A 20824-nucleotide genomic window follows, 5' to 3' on the forward strand; every position below is an offset into this window, starting at 1 on the left:
ACAGACAAAAGTTGAGGACTTACCTTTCGACAAGTATAAGCTCTTTGCAGAGTCCACGGACGCAATCCTGCACTCCTCTAAAGACTCTCGGACAACCCTGCCAACTTTGGGGATGTATATGCCCCCCCTTAAAGAGACGCCGGTACTCACCCTATCAGCGCAGATATGGTTACCCGTACACTAGACACCAGTGGCAACAACAGCACCAACAACAGAGGCCTTTTGACAACCAGCGTTCTCGCCAGAGGCCTCAACGACGCCAAAACGCGACCGGCAGAACGAACATGCCTTCCAACAGCAAGCAACAGATTTGATGTGTTGGTTGAGGGCGGGCAGAAAGCCACAGGCAACACCGTGAATCGTTCAACCCAGCTATTCTACCACCATCTAAGACCCTTTCTACATCAATGGGCAAAAATCACCACGGACAAATGGGTCCTCGAGATTGTTCAGTTCGGCTATCCTATCCCTATCATAGCCATCCCACCAACCACCCCTCCCATCCCGTCCCTCTTCAGGGACCCCTCTCACGAAACTCTCCTCAGACTAGAGGTCGACCGCCTTCTCTCTCTGGGTGCCATAGAGCCAGTTCTGAAGGACTTCAGGAACAGGGGATTTTACTCTCACTATTTCCTCACCCAGAAAAGGTCCGGAGGCTGGCGCCCTATCCTAGACCTCCGTCGTCTGAACAAATATCTCAGGAAACAACGATTCAAAATGACAACACTAGCTGCCATAATCCCGATTTTAAATCCACAGGACTGGTTTGCCGCCCTCAACCTCCAGGACGCCTATTTCCACATCTCTATCCACCCTGCTCACAGAAGGTTCTTGCGCTTCATCGTGGCGGAGAGCCATTTTCAATACAAGGTCCTCCCCTTCGGGCTATCCTCAGCCCCCAGGGTGTTCTCAAAGGTCTTATCCGTGGTCATGGCCTTTCTCTGACGCCAAGGGGTGCTCATCTTCCCTTATCTGGACGGCTGCCTGCTCAAAGGCACCTCAGCACATGAGGTCTCCCACATGGTTCACCTCACGATGCAAGTCTTTCGATGCAAGTCTCCTCAACGAGCAGAAGTCCGTCTTGCATCCCACTCAGGACATCGAGTTCATTGGGGCCCGTCTGGACTCACTTGCCAGCAGAGCGTTCCTACCTTTGCAAAGGTTTCAAGCCATCCAGGAACTCATTTGCACCATCACTGTGAGCTCCACCGTTCCACTCATCACATGTCTCAGACTCATGGGCCACATGGCTGCCACAACGTACGTGGTGAAATACGCCAGACTACACCTATGTGCTCTTCAGCACTGGCTGACTCTCGTATACCACCACACCAGGTACGATCTCCACAGGCCCGTAACACCGCTACCTGGCGTTCTTCAATCACTCCAATGGTGGACCAGCCACACAAACCTGCTGTCGGGCGTACCATTTCACTCGCAGCAGCCTCTCCACCAAATCAGAACAGACGCCTCCCTACTAGGCTGGGGAGGGCCCACATGGGCTCCCTCTCAGTACGAGGCCAATGGTCCCCACAAGAAGCAAGGTTACATATAAACCTCCTAGAGCTTCGTGCTATTTTCAACGCACACAAATCCTTCCTCGTCTACTTTTGGAATACCACTGTGACGATACTTACAGACAACATCGCAGCCATGTACTATGTAAATCGCCAGGGCGGCGCTCGCTCCTGTTCGCTATGCACGGAAGCTATCCACTTTTGGAACTGGTGCATTCGCCACGGGGTGACTCCTTTGGCATCCTACTTACCTGGCACCACAGATGTGACGGCAGACTTCCTGAGCAGACACTTCCACTCAAAACATGAATGGGAAATGCACGACGGCATATTATGCGACATCTTCCAATGCTGGGGGACTCCCCGAGTGGACCTCTTCACAACTCCTGCCAACAAAAGTGCCACAAGTTCTGCACCAGAGCGGGCCTGGGCCACGCATGTCTAGGGGATGCCTTCCTCATGACTTGGCGCGGACCCCTCCTTTATACATTTCCCCCCATACCTCTCATTCCCAAGGTCCTTCAGAAGCTGAAGGCGGACAGGGCTACACTAATCCTCATAGTCCCAGATTGGCCTCGTCAGCACTGGTTTCCATTCCTGCACCGCCTCTCTGTGCGGATACCGATCCGCCTTCCGCCTCTCCACGATCTCCTCACATAAGACCGAGGACGCCTGAAACACCCCCAGATACAAATGCTGAACCTAACAGCATGGTTCCTAACTGGCTGAACCCATGTGAATCTCTCTGCTCTGCCACAGTCCAACAGGTCCTAGTACAAAGTAGACGACAAACCACTAGGAAAACTTACCTTCACAAGTGGCACAGGTACTCCTCCTGGTGTACCTCGAACCACCACGATCCGACACATCTGTCCATTTCCTCCGTACTGGACTATGCACTGCACCTAAAGAACAAGGGTCTCGCGTTAGCCTCCATCGGGGTGCACCTCGCAGCTATATCAGCATTCACACCACCTATAGATGGCGTTTCTATCTTCGCCCATCCTAGGACTAAAAGATTTCTCAAGGGCCTTATCAATACGGACCCACCACGCAACCCAGTCCCTCCTGTGTGGAGCCTTGACGTGGTACTCGACGCCCTAATGAGGCCACCGTTCGAGCCTCTGGCGACCGTATCCTTACAATTCCTCACTCTGAAAACGGTTTTCCTGCTCGCAATAACCTTTGCACGCAGGGTTAGCGAGCTTTCCGCCATGATGGCCATCCCACCATATACGATTTTCCATAGCGATGGAGTAGTCTTGAGATTACATCCGAGATTCCTACCCAAGATTGTCTCCAATTTCCACGTTAATGAACCAGTCATCTTGCCAACCTTTTTCCTGAAGCCCCATGCCTTGCCACGAGACGCAGCCCTACATTCCTTGGACATCCGCAGGGCCTTAGTATTCTACATAGATTGCACTAAATCGTTCAGGCGTACGGACCATTTATTCGTCTCCCTGGCACACAGGTCAAAGGGTCAACGTCTATCTTCCCAAAGAATTTCCAATCTCGTAACCTCATGCATAGTGCAATCGTACGCAACGAGAGGGTTACCCCTTCCGTTCCAACCACACGCTCATTCCACTAGAGCCATGGCCACATCTACAGTGTTCCACAGAGGCGTATCTCTGAAGAACATTTGCAGAACGGCGACTTGGTCCTCTCATGGGACCTTCGCTAAGCATTATTCTATCTCTCTCTCTCTCTCACTCAAATGGGGCAGTGGCGACTGCGGTGCTCTCCACGGCGGATAAATAGGCTCTCCTTGCCCTCCTTCCGTTTTTGGCGACTACCACTACGCAGTCACCCATAGTGGAGCACCTGCGGGAACATCCCCGAAGAAGAAAGCGAAGTTACTCACCTCCGGTGCAGTAACTGTCATTCTTCGAGGTGGTGTCCCCGCGGGTGCTCCACTACCCACCCTCCTCCCCGCTTCGGAGTCCTCTCTCTCTCTCTCTCTCTGCTCTTGTCTTACAGACTCCGAGGCGGTTCCGAGGAACTGGCGGAGGGGCCGGACCGCGCGACAGAAAGAGCGCGAAAGCCGCGAGCCCGCGGCACATGCGTGGTCCGGCCAGACACTGCTAACGACAAGTCTCCATCTGCGGTGCCGGGGCAAGCCCAGCCCCCATAGTGGAGCACCCGCGGGGACACCACCTTGAAGAACGACAGTTACTGCACCGGAGGTGAGTAACTTTGCTATCCTAGAAATTAGAATCTGATACAAACCAAAAATGAACTCACTTGCTTCTGAATCTGTTCCCTAACTAAATCTGCAATCTAGCACATATGCCTGGGCCAGAATTAGCTTCCTAACTCAAGGGGTGCACTGCACTAAATTGCAGAGGGAGCAAAGGCCACCCACAGTAGCAACTTCTGCCCTGGCACAGGAACTCTAATTCTAGGCTAGGCACGAGGGCTGATGGGATAGTAGGAGGGAGAATTGATGTGGATTCAAAAAGTGGATGAACACTTATAATTCTTTTAAAGAAGATAAAAATACCCTTTTCACTTACTCATGTTACTCATAATCCGCCAAAAATGAATGCTTAGATTACTGGACTGCCAAAAGGGAAGCTTGGTTTGCACTAAGTGCTAGGAAACACATTAATAGATTGTATATCAAAACAGGTGGCATAAAAGTAGAGGCTTCTGTTCTCATACGATATTAGTGCATAGCACATACAGCACTAAAGACCAGTCAGTCAAAGTTACAGGCCCCAAAACACAAGTTGTGTGCTCTGAGAGCTAGGACTACAGGTTGGACCTCCCTGCTCCACCTCCCTCGGGACCTGACTAGTCCTGGACAAGGGAGTTAACTGGACCAGGGAAGGTCAGGGGAGGAGGCAGCAGCCTTTCTGCTGGGCTCTTCTCCCCAGCTACCTGCCACTGCTGCTCTGGCCCCCCGCTTGAGGCAGGACTGTGGGCTCTGCAGCCCTGCAAGCTCCAATGATGACCCTGCGGATGCTTGTGTCCCCACCAGCTGTGAGGTTTAAGAGTAATTTTGAAAGAAGCGTTTTCTTTCAAAATAACCGTGTCTAGACAGCGTTTCTTTTTTCAAAATAGCGCCCAAATGCTATTATGCAAATGAAGCACGGGAAATTCAAATCCGCACTTCTTTTGCAATTTTTCTCAGCTGCGTTTGCATTCCTCTCTCAAAAGTGGAATACAGTGTAGACATTGAATTTTGTTTGTACTAATTTTATCTGCTTCAGGGCATCATAAATGATCTGGAAATTCATGGATAAATCTAATAGAGGGATAATCTGTCGGTTCCATGGATGACCATCATTCTGATATCATCGTAGGCATCCTTCGATCCCGAAGGATCATGGGTTTGCGCCCCTGTTGGACTGATTCAAGCAGCGTCTTCTGTGGCTGTGCAATCTAATCCGGGAATGGCAGTCTTTTCCGCACTGTGAGCAGCAGTAGGTAGATGTCGCTCTGGTATCATGGGCACGGATCTTCCTGAGGGCTCTCTGGTCTTCCGCTTCCTTCACCAAGGTAGTTTCATACATAGCAAGAGCTTCCTTCACTCCCTCTTTCCAGGCATACTTGTCTAAGGTGAGAGAATGCCAGGTGTTCGCACTGATAGAGAGAGCACTGAGGTCATGCTTGCACGTGTCCTTATAGCACAATTTAGGTCGCCCTTTCAGCCTCTTTCCAGATGCCAGTTCGCCAAAGAGAAGGTCCTTCGGTATTTAGCCATCCAACATACGTGAGACGTGGCCAAGCCAGTGCATACTCCTCTGTTTGAGAAGGGTGAAGGGTGAACATGGAGACGGTGTCTGCCCTCTCAAGCACTGCGCTATTGGGGATCTTGTCCTGCCATGAGATACCGAATATACGCCTACCGAATATGCGCATATGAAATGTGTTGAGCTGCTGCTCTTGTTTTGAGCACAAAGTCCATGTTTCACTGGCATACAACAGTGTGTTCAAAACACAGGCTGTGTAGACCTGCACCTTGGTGATTCTGATATCACGATCTAACAATAACACATCCAAGAAGGTATCAGTGCTTGGAGCAAGGGCGTCACCAGGTGGTCTTATGCTTCTCATTTTGTCTAAAGAGGGCATTTGAGTAGGCATTTTGCCCACGAAAGCTTATGCTCCAACACTTCAGTTAGTCTATAAGGTGCCACAGGACTCCTCGCTGCTTGAGTAGACAATGTTATTCTTTGGGTGATGTCCCTGTGGGTGCTCCACATAAGTTGTAGGGACATCCCAGAGCCATGAACAGGGAGACAGTAGCAAAAACCAAACAAAACAGATGCCCTCACAGTGGGTGCAATGCTGGGTCCCTCCAGCTTCAAAAAATGCCAATTGTGCCAGGAGCTGATACCGGTGGCGGATAAACATGTGGATTGTATCCGCTGCTTGGGGGAAGCCCATGTACCCCAGAAATGCGAACTGTGCTGCAGTCTGTGAGGGCCAGGAAGGATAAGGAGCTCTGGCTCTGAATGATTTTGTTTGGAAAGACAATGCAGCCTGAGTGTTCTCAAGCCTCTCTGCTGGTGGGACAGGCTCCCAGAAAGAGAATTGCTTCATCCCTGCCCAATGACTGGGCTAAGAAGGGGCCATAGCCCTCTAAATCCCTGCCCCCAACTCCATCCCCCAGAGTGGCCGGAGGGGACAAGATGTACACACTTGGCAATTAGGAGCTTGAACCAGCACTGCAACCATTACATCGTGCTTAACCCTGGTGCCAAAAAGAGCAGCATCGGCACTGGAGAGATCTTACCAATGTACCTGCACACACGGGTGCCGGCGTTATTGAAAGACGCGGCACCAAGATCTGTGCTGCTGATGACCAAGCGGTCCTCCATAAGGGACTGCCATCAAATGCGAGCCCCACAGCTCCTGGCATCAAGTCCATCCCCAATGGAGGCTCTGGCACATGACAGTGCAGAAACAAGTGGCAGGCAGGCTGTTTCACTTCCTCCCTCGAGAGAGGCTTCCCTGCTGCCATTCTCATTAGGTGTTTTCCTATGCCATGTGAGGTCTCCTGTACTCTCTGAGCATGCTGCCTTTAACCAAGATGATTATCACAATGTTTTCTCATCACAGCACTCGTCATCTTTGCTATTACCATGGAAGACCAGGCTACCCTTCTTAGTACTCCGAGTGGTCAGACCCACAACTCTCCCCGCTGGTCACCATGGGACCACTGGGGTTCACGGAAAAGACAATTTACCGCACTGTCTTCTCCGAGGAGACTCCTTTCACCCTCCCTGTCTCTCACTATACCAACCATTGCGGAAGAGGAGGAGGGTCAGCTCTCTGAATATATTGAGTTATGGCACCCAGAATTTCTTCCCGATAACTCTTCTTCTGATAACTCGTCTTCAGACCCGGAAAAAGCTGCAATACCATATGATACTCACCCAACAGATGATATAAAATAATTCTGAGAACCGCTTAAGAGGGTTGCAACAAACCCAAGGTGTCGAACTGCAGGAAGTTGAGGACAAGCAACATTCACTCCTAGAAAAACATCCGTCCTTTATCACGAGGAAGAATCGCACTGTCCATTGACAAGGCTATCATGGAGGTCTCTGATGAAATTTGGCAAACCCCTGTCTCAATTCAGCCAACGTGCAAAAAGTCTGATTGGAAGTACTTTGCACCGCCAAAAGACCTGGACTTCCTTTTTTCTCACATCCGCAACCAAATTCTGTAATCGTGGATGCTGCTAATCAGTGTGCAAAGGTCTCTGGCCAGACCAGCATCCAATGGTGGGGAACACAAACAGTTAGAAGTATTTGGGGAAGAAAGGTGTATTCCTCTGCCACACTTCAGCTAAGAAATTGCTAACTATGCAGCATTGCTGGCAAACCATGATTTTGATAACTATATTCTAAATTGGTTGAACTGATGGAACATCTACTAGACTGCAAAAGGCCCATACTCAAATCAGTCATCCAAAAAGGGCATACTATTGCTCATACAACCCTCCTTTCCTTGATAGATGTAGCTAACACAACAGCTAGGGCAATAGCCACAACTGTGGTAATGAGAAGAGCTTTTTTCATCATCCTGCATACCCAAAGAACTCCAGTCCAAGGTGGAAGACCTTCCGTTTGATAAGTGCAAGCTTTTTGCTGCTAGTATGGCTGAAGACCTACATAACAGCAAGGACTCCTGCGCTTGGCATGTATACTACTCCATACAACAAAAACAGATAGCTACTATAATCGCACTGAACAAAAGCAGTACGACTATGACTGTGCTAGACAATGACCCCAGAAGAGGCACCCACCTCAAACTTGCTCTTCTGGTTCCCAGGCAGCAAAGCAGCAGATCTGAAGATTTGGTTGAAAGCCTGCCTGACCTCCCACTTCAATGTTTGCTAATGAGCCAGTAACACCTCTTTACCAACAGACTCCATCCCTTCTTCTATCAATGGGACGTTATAACATCAGATCAATGGGTCTTGGAAATCATCCTCACAGGATATGCCATCCCCTTCACATCGCTTCCCCCTACCAGCCTCCTGCCCTGTCCCTCTTGAGGGGCCCTTGTCATGAGAAACTTCTCAGAGGAAATCGACCGCCTCCTGTACTTGGGAGCGATAGAGAGATCCCCCTTGCCTTTCAGGGGACAGGTTTCTATTCCAAATATTTTCTGACACAAATGTGCACAGGGGGATTGGAGACCCATATTAGTTTTCCGCAAGCTAAACAAATTCCTGCAGAAGCAACGATTCAGGGTGGTAACACTGGCCTCGATTATACTGGCTCTGGACCATGGGGACTGGTTCGCAGCCATCGACCTTCAGGATGTAATTTCCATATCGCCATACATCATCACACAGACGATACCTCTGATTTATTGTGGGTTACGATCACTGCCAGTACAGAGCCTTTCAGACTGTCTTCTGCCCCTAGGGTTTTCTCAAAGGTCCTGGCTGTAGTCATAGCCTATCTCTGACAGCAAGGCATCAAGATCTTTCTATAATTAGAGGACTGTCTTTTATAAAAGGTCAATCCCAGGTGGTGACTACCATCATGGTCTCCAACATCAGGCAGATGTTCAATTGTCTGAGCCTCCTAATAAATGAACAGAAATCAACTCTGCAGCCCACACAGAGTATAGGGTTCATTAGGGCTTACCTCGATTCATTGACTGCTAGAGCCTATCTCAGATTACTAATTTACAACCCTATGTGATGTTGTCAGTGTACTGTTGAAAACTCCTACCATTATGGCACTTACCTGCCTACAGGTAATGGGCCACATGGCTGCCACTATTTACGTCGTGAAGCATGCATGCCTTCATTTCAGAGCCCTATAACACTGGCTAATGCCACTTTACAAGCCTGCACATCACCCATTACAAAAACAAGTCGCCGTCCCAAAAAGGTACTAGACTCGCTTGCATGGCGGACAGTGCCCAGCAACCTTCTAGCAGGAATACCTTTCTACTAGCCTGAACCATCCATGCAGATTACCACCGATGCCTCTCTCATGGGTTGGGGGAACACTTGCTCCCACGCATGGTCCAGGGCAGATGGTCACCACAGAAGTCCTCATTACACATCAACCTACTCCAATTCAGGGCTGTAAGACAAAGAAAGCATGCAACCACTTTCTTCCCATCATTGCCAACCAGACCATTCATATACTTACCGACAGCCTTCTACATCGAGCCAGTAGTACTACCAGCATTTTTCCCTAAGCCTCATACATCACCCAAAGATGCTATGCTTCATACACTTGACATCCAGTGAGTTCTGGCCTTTCACAGAGATGGAACGCAACCAATAATTGGAAAGTCTCTGCGTCTGTTCATTTCCATCACACTATGTTGAAAGGGTACACCTATTTCAGTGCAACGCATTTCCAAATGGGTTTTATCCTGCATACTACGGTGCTATTCCCTCTGTAACAGACCTGCCAGTTCCACCAAAGAGGCGCTCCATTCATGCACTGCAACGTCCACAGCTTTTCTAAGCAACATAGCCCTTAAAGACATTTACCAAGCAGCCACCTGGTCCTCTCATCATACCTTCTTTAGGCACTATGTCATAACGTCACAACTGGGAGCAGACTTGCAGTGGATACTGCGATATTATCTGCAGTCTCTAAGCAGTAACTCTAATTTTCATCATCCATGTCGGGTACTGCTTTGTAGTCACCTTATGTGGAGCCCCCATAGGGACATCACCCAAAGAAGAAAAGGAAGTTACTCTGTGCAGTAATGACTGTTCTTCAAGGTGTGTGTCCTGTGGATGCTCCATGACCCTCCCTTCCTCACCTCTACTCAGAGTCTTGGCTACTTGGATGGAGAAGAGGAACTGAAAGGGAGAGGCATTTCCCAAGACCCCATGCTGAATGCAGCGTGAGGCTCCCTTTGTGCATGTGTGATCCGCTGATAATTGCTGAAAAAGATCCGCTCCATGGTTCTGGGATGTCCCTACACCGGGGTGGCCAACCCATTACAGATGAAGCACCAAAATAGTGGTAGATAGAGTGCAAAGAGCCGTTTGGTCAAGGAGAGGGGGGGGGGAGCGCCTCAGTGGCAGCGTTTGGTCGAAGGAGGGCCCGGCCACAGCCCTTTTAAGAACAGAGCAGGCATTGCCCTTTTGAAGGTGGCCATTTTGAAGTTTTCACCAGTGTTCCATGCAAACAGAAACACTGAATCTTTCAGAGACGTGGGAGCCGCAATTTTTTCTTTGAAAAGCCGCGGGTTGGCCACCCCTGCCCTGCATCTTATGTGGAGCTCTCACAGGGAGACACACCTCAAAGAACAGTCATTTCTGCACAGAGTAACTTCCTTTCCTACACATTTGTTCAGTAGGTGGATGTTTTTGGAGTTGGTCTGTCCCAATCCTTCATTTTGGATAGTGCCATTCCCGACTCCAATGTTAAAATCTCTGAGGATAATGATCTTGTCCTCCTTGGGAATGTTGGTCAAGAGTGTCAAGATGTGTATAATATCATTCTTATCCTTGAGATAATTGAGTGTTGAGAGATAAGCACTGATAGCAGCAGACATGTTGTTCCTCAGTTTACAACAGAGTTATAAAATGTTTGTTAATTCCTACTGGAAATTCTGTAAACTGACTGACAGACAAACTTATTCCTACTTGTAAAACCACCAGCATGAATGTGCCTGTTCTCTGCAGATTTTCCTTTACAGAAAAAGGGGTAGTGTTCACCTTCTTTTTTGACCTTTTGTTTGCGCACCGTGTCTCACTCAGGGAAGCAATGTCAATGTTTTATCTCATAAGTTCCCTGGTGGTTATAAGAGTTCTTTTTTCTGATCCTACATCATCTTTGTTATCTAACAGAGTGCGAAGATTCCATGTAGCAAAACTCACTGTCTTTTGATAGCTTCCTATTGGACAGGGTGATCCAGCAAGGAGTGGATGACACAGTATAGGTTTAGGGCACCTTTCCTAGCCTTTCTTTTGGAGGGTGATCAGAGGGGATCTTAGAGGACTGCTCAGTCACAATAATAGCTGTTGGATTTCACCGTGTCTCAGTCCAGGTACCAAATGGCAATCTAAATGCTGTTGCCCACATGCCATTTGTGGGTAGGAATTAACTGATTGACTAATCCTATTCATGTTGCTATTAGTCCATTGCAACAGGACTTGGAATATTGGAGAGATGTTCTTTCCCATAGTACAAGCCTGCATGTATTTTTTTTTTTAATATGGTGCACCTTTTAAGCCAAAGCATCTATATTGACCACATAATCATGACAAGGTCTGGAGCCCAGTGAAAGTCTGAGACTGTATGTATATGTCTAACTTGCTGCCGCCTTCATCTACTTTCACAGCTATTGAGAGCTGAGGACTCTCTTAAGTCTGATCTAGGGATGTGAACAGGTAACTGGTTACCCAATAAGTGTCATCATCATCAGGTGATACTTACTGGGAACTGGTTAACCAGTACCTTGGAGCAACCCCCTACCTGTGGCCTACCATGGGCAGAGGGCTGCTCTAGCCCCGAATGTGTTAGAAGCAGGAGCTGCCCCACACCCCCATGCAGAGGGACAGGTAGCAGCAGCTGGGAGCCCTGCGGGGGTGCGGGAGTGGGATCCTGCTTTAATCAGTTATTCTCTGAAACCTTAGGTTTAACTGGTTAACTGATTAACCAGGATTTAACATCCCTTGTTTGATCTACCATTGAGGATTTGGGATTACAGGCAGTCCCCGGGTTACGTACAAGATAGGGACTGTAGGTTTGTTCTTAAGTTGAATCTGTATGTAAGTCGGAACTGGCGTCCGGATTCAGCCGCTGCTGAAACTGACCGCCAGTTCTGACTTACATACAGAATCAACTTAAGAACCCCAAGCGTCCCCAAGTCAGCTGCTGCTGAAACTGATCAGCAGCTGATTCCAGGAAGCCCGGGGCAGAGCAACTCTGCCTCGGGCTTCCTGTAGTCAGCGCTGGTCAGTTTCAGCAGAAGCTGACTTGGGGACGCCTGGGGCAGAGCAGCTGGGGTGCTCCAGTAGCGCCGCTCCTCGGTGCTACTGAACCAACCCAGCAGCACCCCATCTGCTCTGCCCCAGGCGTCCTGATTCAGCCGCTGCTGAAACTGACCATCAGCGGCTGAATCAGGACCTGGGGCAGAGCAGCTGGGGTGCTGCCGGGTTGGTTCAGTATGGTCCTGCAGCGCCGCTCTGGGCACTACTGGACCAACCCGGCAGCGCCCCAGCTGCTCTGCCACAGGGTCCAAAACAAAAGCCTGGTCTGCTGGGGGTGGGGGGGCACACTAGCTGCGCCCCCCCCCTAGCAGACCAGGGACACGGGGAGCGCAGCGGCAGCGGGGTGCTGCGCCTCTGAGGCTTTGCTCTGGCAAAGCCTCAGAGGCGCGGGACCCCGCCGTGGCTGCAGCTTCAGTCCCGGTGCCTGTGGTCTGCTGGGAATGGTCCCCAGCAGACCACAGGCACCGGGACTGAAGCCACAGCCGCGGCGGGTTCCCGCGCTTCTGAGGCTTTGCTCTGGCAAAGCCTCAGAAGCGCGGGGAACCGCCTGGTGCCCCTGGTCTGCTGGAGACGGACTCCAGCAGACCAGGGGCACCGGAGCAGCTTACGAACAGGGCTTTCTCGCCCCGGAGCTCGCAGGTAGCAATCCGCCACCTCGACCTCCGGGGCGAGAGAGCCCCGTTCGTAAGTGCGGATCCGACATAAGTCGGATCCGCGTAAGTCGGGGACTGCCTTTATACTGTGCTGTATCTGGGACCTCCCCTCAGACCTGTTCATTTTTTGGAGACCATATCAGGAGTATTAATCTCCCAACAGCATAGCTCTTTGGAACATGCAAGCCCCTTTACCACAATTGAGTGGTAAACTGGTCCCCAAAATGGGCCTTGATGTAGCATAATTTAAATGGTAAAGATTGTTTGTAGAGAGACTTGGATTCTTAAACACTTTTTTTTTCATGCTGGAGAAGCCTGTGTAGACACTCGCTCCAAAACTGTGCTGTTAATTTTTCTACAGTCTTTGAGTTGAGTGCTAGTTCCTAGGGCTTAATAATGTTTCCCTTTTATTTCTGGTATCGTCTTGAAAATTGTAACTTACTGAAATATGAAGGTTTTTTGGTCTGACATTTTATGAAGACAGCCTGATGTTTCTGGCTGTCAGGTCAACAAAATTTGCTGTGAATTTATTTAGTGGAATGATGACAGGGAGGCATAATCTGTTTGCCTTTACTTTTAAGGTTTTAACAGCATATACCTCGCCTACCTATCTCTTTCAACATCCAAAGGCTTGCACACCTGCCTCTGATCAGCCAGATGTCCACTTCCATTCATCATTTGTTAAAATTTCAAGCAAGCTATGGAATTCTGCCTGGATGGGAAAAGGGCTTCCATATCATATGTCAATTGTAGCTGCAAGGTTTCTTCAGATGGGGGAGAGTTTTGTCTGAGCTTTTCACCTAGGCTAAGTATGAAACCTGTAAAGCAATGACAATGAACTATAAAGCTGCTTTGATGAAGTAGCAGGAATTCCCCTCAGGAGGGAGAATTTCAATGAGACACATAGAGCCAATTTCTGCATGGGTCTCCCACTAACATAGTGAGTGTTTTGGAGTATGCCTCGCTGGGGAAGGGTTATGGCTGGAGTACTGCTATCCATAGGATGGTTTGGGATGGTTGCCCTGTGCTGTGGCATGCCCTATGGCAGCTATCTCAACTGTCCTGTAGAAAGGATGGTCCCCCATATTATTAGCCATGATGTATTTCATGTGTGGGAGAAGCTCCCCATAGATATCTGCAAAGCTATCTTCAAATCCCTTCTTAAAACTCTTTCTGGTTATAACACCAACAGAAAACTTGACAATGATTAGGCTGTTGGTGTGTTGAGATGACTGCTTAGCATGTTGATAACTACAATCTCATTATGTCCTTGTACCTTCTCCCCATTTATATCTCTTATGTTATACTTAAATTAAAAATTATTTGTGCAATGAGTGTCATCTTGTTTTCTGTTTGTGTAGCACCTACCATTAGGTGGAGTTTTAGGAGCTACTAGATTACTAAGTCACCACACTGCATCCCTGATTTTACCTTTATTTACTTTGGTGTTAGCCAAAACTGGGCTTTAAAGTTTTTTGTGCTATTGTCAGCTGGATCCAGTTTTGTTTTTTCATGTGAAATGCATGCAAACAATAAATGCGTATGTACAAAAGATATTACATGTTAAATAACATGTATTTGTGTAAATGTGTAACCACTGGATTTTTTAACAGTTAAATGTTTACACACGAGGGGAAGGCAAGCGCCTCTTCCCTGTGCTACTGTTTTTCTGAGAGGCAGCTAGGGAAGGGGAGTGCATGTAATTGTTAGGATTAACCAATTAGTCCAGGCTTAACTGTTAAGCCAAAATGACTGCTTGCTAGGTATTTGAAAGACTAGTCATTCCCCCTCCCCCACTTGCTGCCTCTATCAGAAAGAGGCAGCATGGGAGGGGAAAGAAGGAAGTACTTCAAAGCGACAGTTCCGTGTGGGGCCTGGCCCCAGGCTGCATGTGGTGTTTCAAAGTGGCAGTGCTGCATGGAGCCTGAGGTTAGTGGGGGGGTCCACAGCTGACCCCGGGCTCCACGCGGCACTGCCGCTTTGAAACACTGCGGGGAGCACTGGTTCAGCGGGGGACTGCTCTGTGCTCCACATAGCACTTTTGCCTTTGATGTGTAGCTTTTGCTACACTACAAAGGCAGAGGTGCCCATCAATTAATTGAATAGTCAATGCAAATTGCATTGACTGTTTGATTAGTCAATTACTTGAAATTTAATATCCCTACTGCATACTGACATCCTATTATGTAGAGGGGTCTTACTTTAAGTGAAATATTTTGAAAGTTCTCCTTCATTATTAGGTAACTAGCCAATTAGCCTGTCATAAAATGGGATTTTCAGGTCTCTCCTCCACGTCGGTCTTCTCTCCTGAGGCTCCGGTCTCTCGCTCCATCTCTCTCTCCCCTCCTCCTGCTGCTTCCCCCCCCCCCCCAGCTCTCCTCTGCCTCCTGCCTCGCTCTTTGTCTTCTGCTCCCCCTCCTGCCTCTCACTCTGGGGACCGCGGAGCCCAAACGGCTACTCCCTGTGCTGCATGGGGAGCGTGGAGCCCAAACGGTCACTTGCTCCTCTGCGGCGGCCCGGCTGAGTGTCTCAGAAGTCAGCCAAGCGCCACAGCGAGAGGCGAAGGGGGGAGGGGCCTGGAGCCACTGTCATGCTGCACGTCATTGCCCCGCCTCCCTTCCCCTCCCTCCGTGGCGCTCGGCTGACTTCTGCACCGCTCAGCCAGGCCGCCGCGGGGGAACAAGCGGCCGTTTGGGCCCCGCACTCCCCATGCAGCATGGGCTGCCCAGAGGGAACAGCCAGCATTTCAGCAATAGCGCCACCCAGAGGAAACAGCCAGCATTTTAGGCAACAGCACCGCCCAGACTCTGACACTGGGCTACTACATATATGATGCCAGTTGTTGTTTATGATGCATAGCAAACCTAGTTTTCATCAGTGTGATACTTCTTACGTGCAGAATATTTTTTAGTAGTAAAAGGATTTTTTTTGCAGAAAATAAGGTATTTCTACATATTCTACTTCCTTTTTCCTCTTCCTGTGAGAGTTGGGCTCTTTTTATTTATTATGCCAGAAAATGGCTGTAAAACAGCTAATTTTCAAATTCCTGCTTCAGAAGCTATCTTCTATAAATTGTATGTATGAGTGTACTGTATTATCCATTTTTAGTGTTATGATAGAAATTATCTTGGCTTTCCGTGCTACCTAAAGTGAAACAAAATAAATCTATATTTGTGTTTTTTCTCTAGGGTCATGATGAAGAAGCTGTTGTGGATATGGGCAAAACTAGCTCTACTATCAACACAAACTTTGAGAGAGAAGAACTAGAGAGTAAGTGTTAAAAATCTTACTACTTTACAGTATTAGTTCTGTTTCTCTTCAATGCACTATGTAGCTCTGATTAATGTGCATGAATATGGAGAGCAGTCATTGACTACACTATAAAATTCTAAGTATGACTTTAAGCTCAACAAGCTTCTATATCCTTTTTCTTCATTCAGTACATTGCTTAGTGTTACCCTTTTTTAAAAAGAAATCTTTCCTTACATGGTGGTTTTTGTGGGTGGAGGTGGGAGTGGGGAGGTGGGGGTTAAGAAAACCACGTTAGTGTTGAAATCATAGATTAGATTGAGTTCTCCAGGCCAGGGACCAAGGTTTGGAAAAAAATCTGATCATAATTGGTTAGTAGGATGAGTGCTGGCAACACTTGCAGATTCTAATCTTTGATTTTTTTTTTCCTCCCGTGACTGTAAATAAACCCTTCATCAGTTTATACCCTATTCATGTGTTGGAATCCTGTCTTCTCAAGACTGCAGAGTGGTCCAGTGCTGCTGCTCATCAATTTTATTTGTGGCAGAACAAAAACTGTATGAAATCTTGTTAGTTTCCCTGGCTGTACTTCACAATCCTGGATGTAGAAGCAAAATCAGCAAGGTTTTGGGTCAGGTTCATGCTGCTGCTTGAAAAAGCTGTGAATGTTATTAGAGAAGGATGATGTTGGATCTGTTATTTAGTACCTTAGTGGTCTGAAAGAGGGAATAAATAGAATGGCAATAAGTTGCATTTGCTGCCAATACAAATCAGGTAAAAATGCAAACGCTAGATGGACTACACACATAGACAGAAAAATATTGTGATTTAGTTTAGAGGAAGGATAATAAAACCAATTATTGGATAATCAGTGGTAAGGGAAGACTAGAAAGCAGTAATACTGAAGGAGACTTGGGGATGAAAGAATGCACATTAAGCCCATGTTTGTAATATGGCTTGAAACTAGAGGTCATTTTAATTTAGATCTGGATACAAGATCACTTTCTCTTTATCTTCCTTCTCTTTATCTTCCTTCTGTTCTGGCATTTTCCTATCTCTACCACCCTACCAAAGATGAGGAAAGATAAATGACTTAGAGTAGAAGGCTTGGGTGTCTGGGTTCTATTTTAGTCTCTACCACAGACTTTCTGCCTATGTGACCTTTAGAAGATTGTTTAACATCTGAATCTTTCTTTATCGCAAAATGGGAATAATACTTGCTCACTTTATAAGGCTTTGAGTGTTATGAGGATTAATAAATGTTTGCAAGGTGCTTTGCGATCCTTATAAAAGTGAAAGTATTTTCCCAAAGAGCATCACTGTTTCTTCATTGCCTCACTCAGAACTGCTAGACCAGCTGACTTGCCACCATACTGCATGGAGGAAACAGATTTAAAATTGCTATTCCCTTTAATCTCTTATTGGTGTATTTGGCTATATAAATAAATGGGGCAGAGTTCAGGCCAATGTGGAATAAGACCCCTTTTCTTCAGTAGAGAAAGTAACATCTAGTGACCACTGGGCTGGTGGAGGAGCTCTGAATTTCCTTCTGCATGTAAGTCAAAAATATATGGGTGAGCTGGGATAGAACACTATTTGTGTGTCTTGAAATAGGTTTCTCCTGCTTGTCGGAGAGGTTATAGAATTGAAGTGAATTTTGAAAACTGCACAATCACAGGGATTCTTCTTCAAGTACTTGCTCATGTTAATTCCATTTTAGGTGCGTGTGCACCCATGTGCATAGTTACTCAAAATCATTTGCAGGCATCTGTAAGTTCTTGAGAGGCTTGTTCAGGCAATGCAGGCCTATGATGGGTCTAAGACCCTCTTTTTCCTTGGGAATTAGGAATTAGCTGGAGTAGAATCCTCTGCCCTCAATGTTCCATGGGACTTTTTCCTTTGCTCCCAGGCAAAGGAGGTTTTTGACTTCCTGAATGAAGAGTTGCTCATGAGAGGGGTCCCTGATGAGAGAGGGGGGGATGGAGGGCATGGTTAGCCAAAACTGCCAGGGGTAACCTGAAGAAACTGTATCTAGCACCCAGTAGTCCAAAGTGGGCGACTGGAAAGGGTGAAGGTGGTTGAGGAAAGGGATGATTATATCCAACGAACTGGCTGGTGTGCTGTCCTTGAGTGAATTCTAAAAATGATTGCTTATGGCCTCTCTGACATCTGGGACAATCAAGTTGAGCAGCCAGACAGGAGGAAGTGATCATATCCTAGGCCCCTTGTCTTTTTCCTTTCCCCTATAGAAGCCAGCTCTGGGATCCCCTCAGGACCTAGGTTGCGACCAGAGGTGAGGTGCAGGTGGGGAGTAGAAGGAGGTTGGAATGGCTTCCTGAACTACTGAGGGGTCTGCATGCCCAAGGAGCAGGGAGTGATTTGAGCCCATGGTGTCTAGAGTCAGTCAACTCAGAGAATAGCCCCCCAAACCCTCAGCTGGGAGCTCCTGGGACAGCCCAGAAGCCTGCAACCAGAAGTTTTGTCTCATGGTCACTTCAATGCAACCATCCTGGCCACCAAGTCTGTCTCAGCCCAGGTGATTTGGAGGACTCCCCAAGCCACTGCTATACCGTTGCTCACCAATGCAGCAAACTCTTGCACACGATCCTATGGGAAGACCTCCATGAAGTTGAAGTTTCATATGGTCTCCCTAGCCTCCATCATTCCCTCCCTGGATCTGGGAGACATTGAAGGATGCGTATTTCCATATTTCAGTCTTCATGGGACACTAGAGCTTTCTCCATTTTACATTGGACGGGTGTCATTTCCAGTTTACAGTGATGCCCTTTTGTCTCTCGTTGGTTCCAAGACCACTCATAAAATGTAAAGTGATTGTGACCACACACCTAGGACATTGATGAATCCAGAAATACTCAGACCTTGATGACTGGCTGATAAAGGGAAGATCCTACATGTGTAGAAGCCTCTCAAGCTGGTACATTCCACAGTTCAATGTGGTAAAATACTAAATGGGGGTTTAGTGGAATTGTCGGTGGTATATGGGCAGCACTCTTACAAAATATTGGATACTTAATCTTATTTGTCTTGCTGGAGAAATTTCTTTCCTCAGGTACATTAAGTAGTATCCTTAATGCAAATACAGAACATCCCATAAATAAATGTTGTAAAATTCATAACTATTTTTGTGCCATGTATGAAGTTCTTGGAATTTGGAGCACTTCCAGAAAAGTGTTAATTCACTTGAAATATGCTTGCTGTATTACAGCCTCCATCTCTTCTCTTCCCCCCCGCCCCCCGTTCCCGGCTAAACAAGCATTCATTGCTTTTATGTCCAGGTTACTCTACTGCCATCTGAAGCCCTAATTTTGGTATTTAACAAGGGAAGAAGCTCCAAACAAACTGTCTGTGGGGCTGATACTAATTCTGTGGTGTCAACACAGTGTCTTCTACATTGTCGGTTACTCACTGCTCTTAGTACCACAGATTTGTATGCAGCTTATGGAGAGAGAAAAAGCAATGTAAAAAGATGCATCGGTGGAGTGGGGAAGGACATGGAGTGGCTTGTATAAACTGACTTAGATTAGAAGATGTGCACATGGTTTCCTAAGTGATAGCAATGTTCAAGTTCAAAAATTGCCAACACAATTTATGTATTTAGTAACTTTGTCTATCCCAGTATTTTAAAGAATCTGCACTAGTTCAGTTCACTAACGGAAGCAGTTGTGTGCGCAATAGGTCACAAACATTACCAGTGTTCTCTAGATCTACTCAACTATGGTTAAACAACATAATGACAAAAATAAAAGCCAAGTGTTACCTTTTCAAGACTTTTGCAATATATATTCATACCTAGCATCATAATGCCCTTCTACTGACTAGTGTTGTTGTATTACTACTATAAAATAACAGATTATTTTTCAAGTTGTGTCCCTGGTGTTCCACTGTGGGAGTGTGTGCACCCTCACACACTGGCACCTTGGAGAATTTTAAAAGCACTCTGTCCTACCTGTGCATACATGCCTCCCCACCTGCTATGAGGCTAGCCCGCATGCATGGCCATTTCCTTCTCAGCTCCTTCTCAAACATTCTTGACTAGAGACTGAGCTAAGAGCTGTTAGTTCATGGATTTTTAACTCCCTGTAGTTTTGCAAATTTTGCTTTCCTTGCAGCCTTTTTCTTTTAGTACCTAAAACCATTTAAATCTGGTACACGGAGCAGGAATGGCACTGAGCCAAAAGAGCGAGTTGATCTGTCCAAAGCCCTGTTGGGCATGGGCAAAGAAGTACTGGAAATACAGGGGTTGAAAAGTATGGAAGGTCTCTGCTCAGGGGAAAGCCACATTGTTGTGGTCATTGGTACTGGCATCAATTGTGTGTGTGTGTGTGTGTGTGTGTGTGTGTGTGTGTGTGTGTGTGTGTGTGTGGCACCAGTGGACCATGTGACAAGGTCTCCATATCAATTGAGTCGGTGTCAGCTTCTTGGCATCAACAGCCAGTGGCACTGACATTGTCCCTCAGATTTTGAATATGCAACAGATCTGTATCCAGCGTGCTGAAGTTGCTGATATTCAGTATTGGGTTTCTGGTGCCAATGTCTCCCAAAGCATTGGATTCAATTACATCTCTCTGCCACACACCATTTTTCCCCTCATCAGACCAGACTCAGATGAATGAGAGGACTTGGGTTCCCACTGCTTGTTGTCCTAGCTATGTGGGTACCAATTTCATCATGTACACCAGACATATCACCCATCCACCCCTCAATATCCATGGTTTGGGCAGCCTTGGTGCCGTTCTGTAGCCCAGTATGGCTCTGGGAGGGATTCCTTCCCCTTCTGGATCAGTGGGCAGCCACTCTGCCCTACTACAGTCCCGCTCAGTTCCTTTTGGGGAATCAGCTGTGCTGGGCTTTGGCCTTAGGTCAGTCTACAGCCACAGATAACAGGCCTAGGCCCTAGTTCAGGGCGGTACAACCACGACTAGCCTTAGTCCCTGGCCCAG

General features: G+C 47.5%; 1 protein-coding gene across 10 annotated transcripts in view; it reads left to right on the forward strand.

Annotated features, from left to right (window-relative positions):
• Positions 1 to 20824, forward strand: part of SLC4A7 (solute carrier family 4 member 7) — a 203775-nt gene that overhangs the window by 81557 nt on the left and 101394 nt on the right. For all 10 annotated transcript variants that reach the window (XM_075921993.2, XM_075921992.2, XM_075921990.2 and 7 more), the window contains one exon: positions 15803 to 15884. In XM_075921993.2, the coding sequence (XP_075778108.1) occupies positions 15803 to 15884 (82 nt within the window). The remainder of the gene's footprint in view (positions 1 to 15802; positions 15885 to 20824) is intronic.

Source organism: Pelodiscus sinensis, chromosome 2 (assembly GCF_052426305.1).
Source record: "Pelodiscus sinensis isolate ZL-2025 chromosome 2, ASM5242630v1, whole genome shotgun sequence".
NCBI classification, from domain to species: domain Eukaryota; kingdom Metazoa; phylum Chordata; order Testudines; family Trionychidae; genus Pelodiscus; species Pelodiscus sinensis.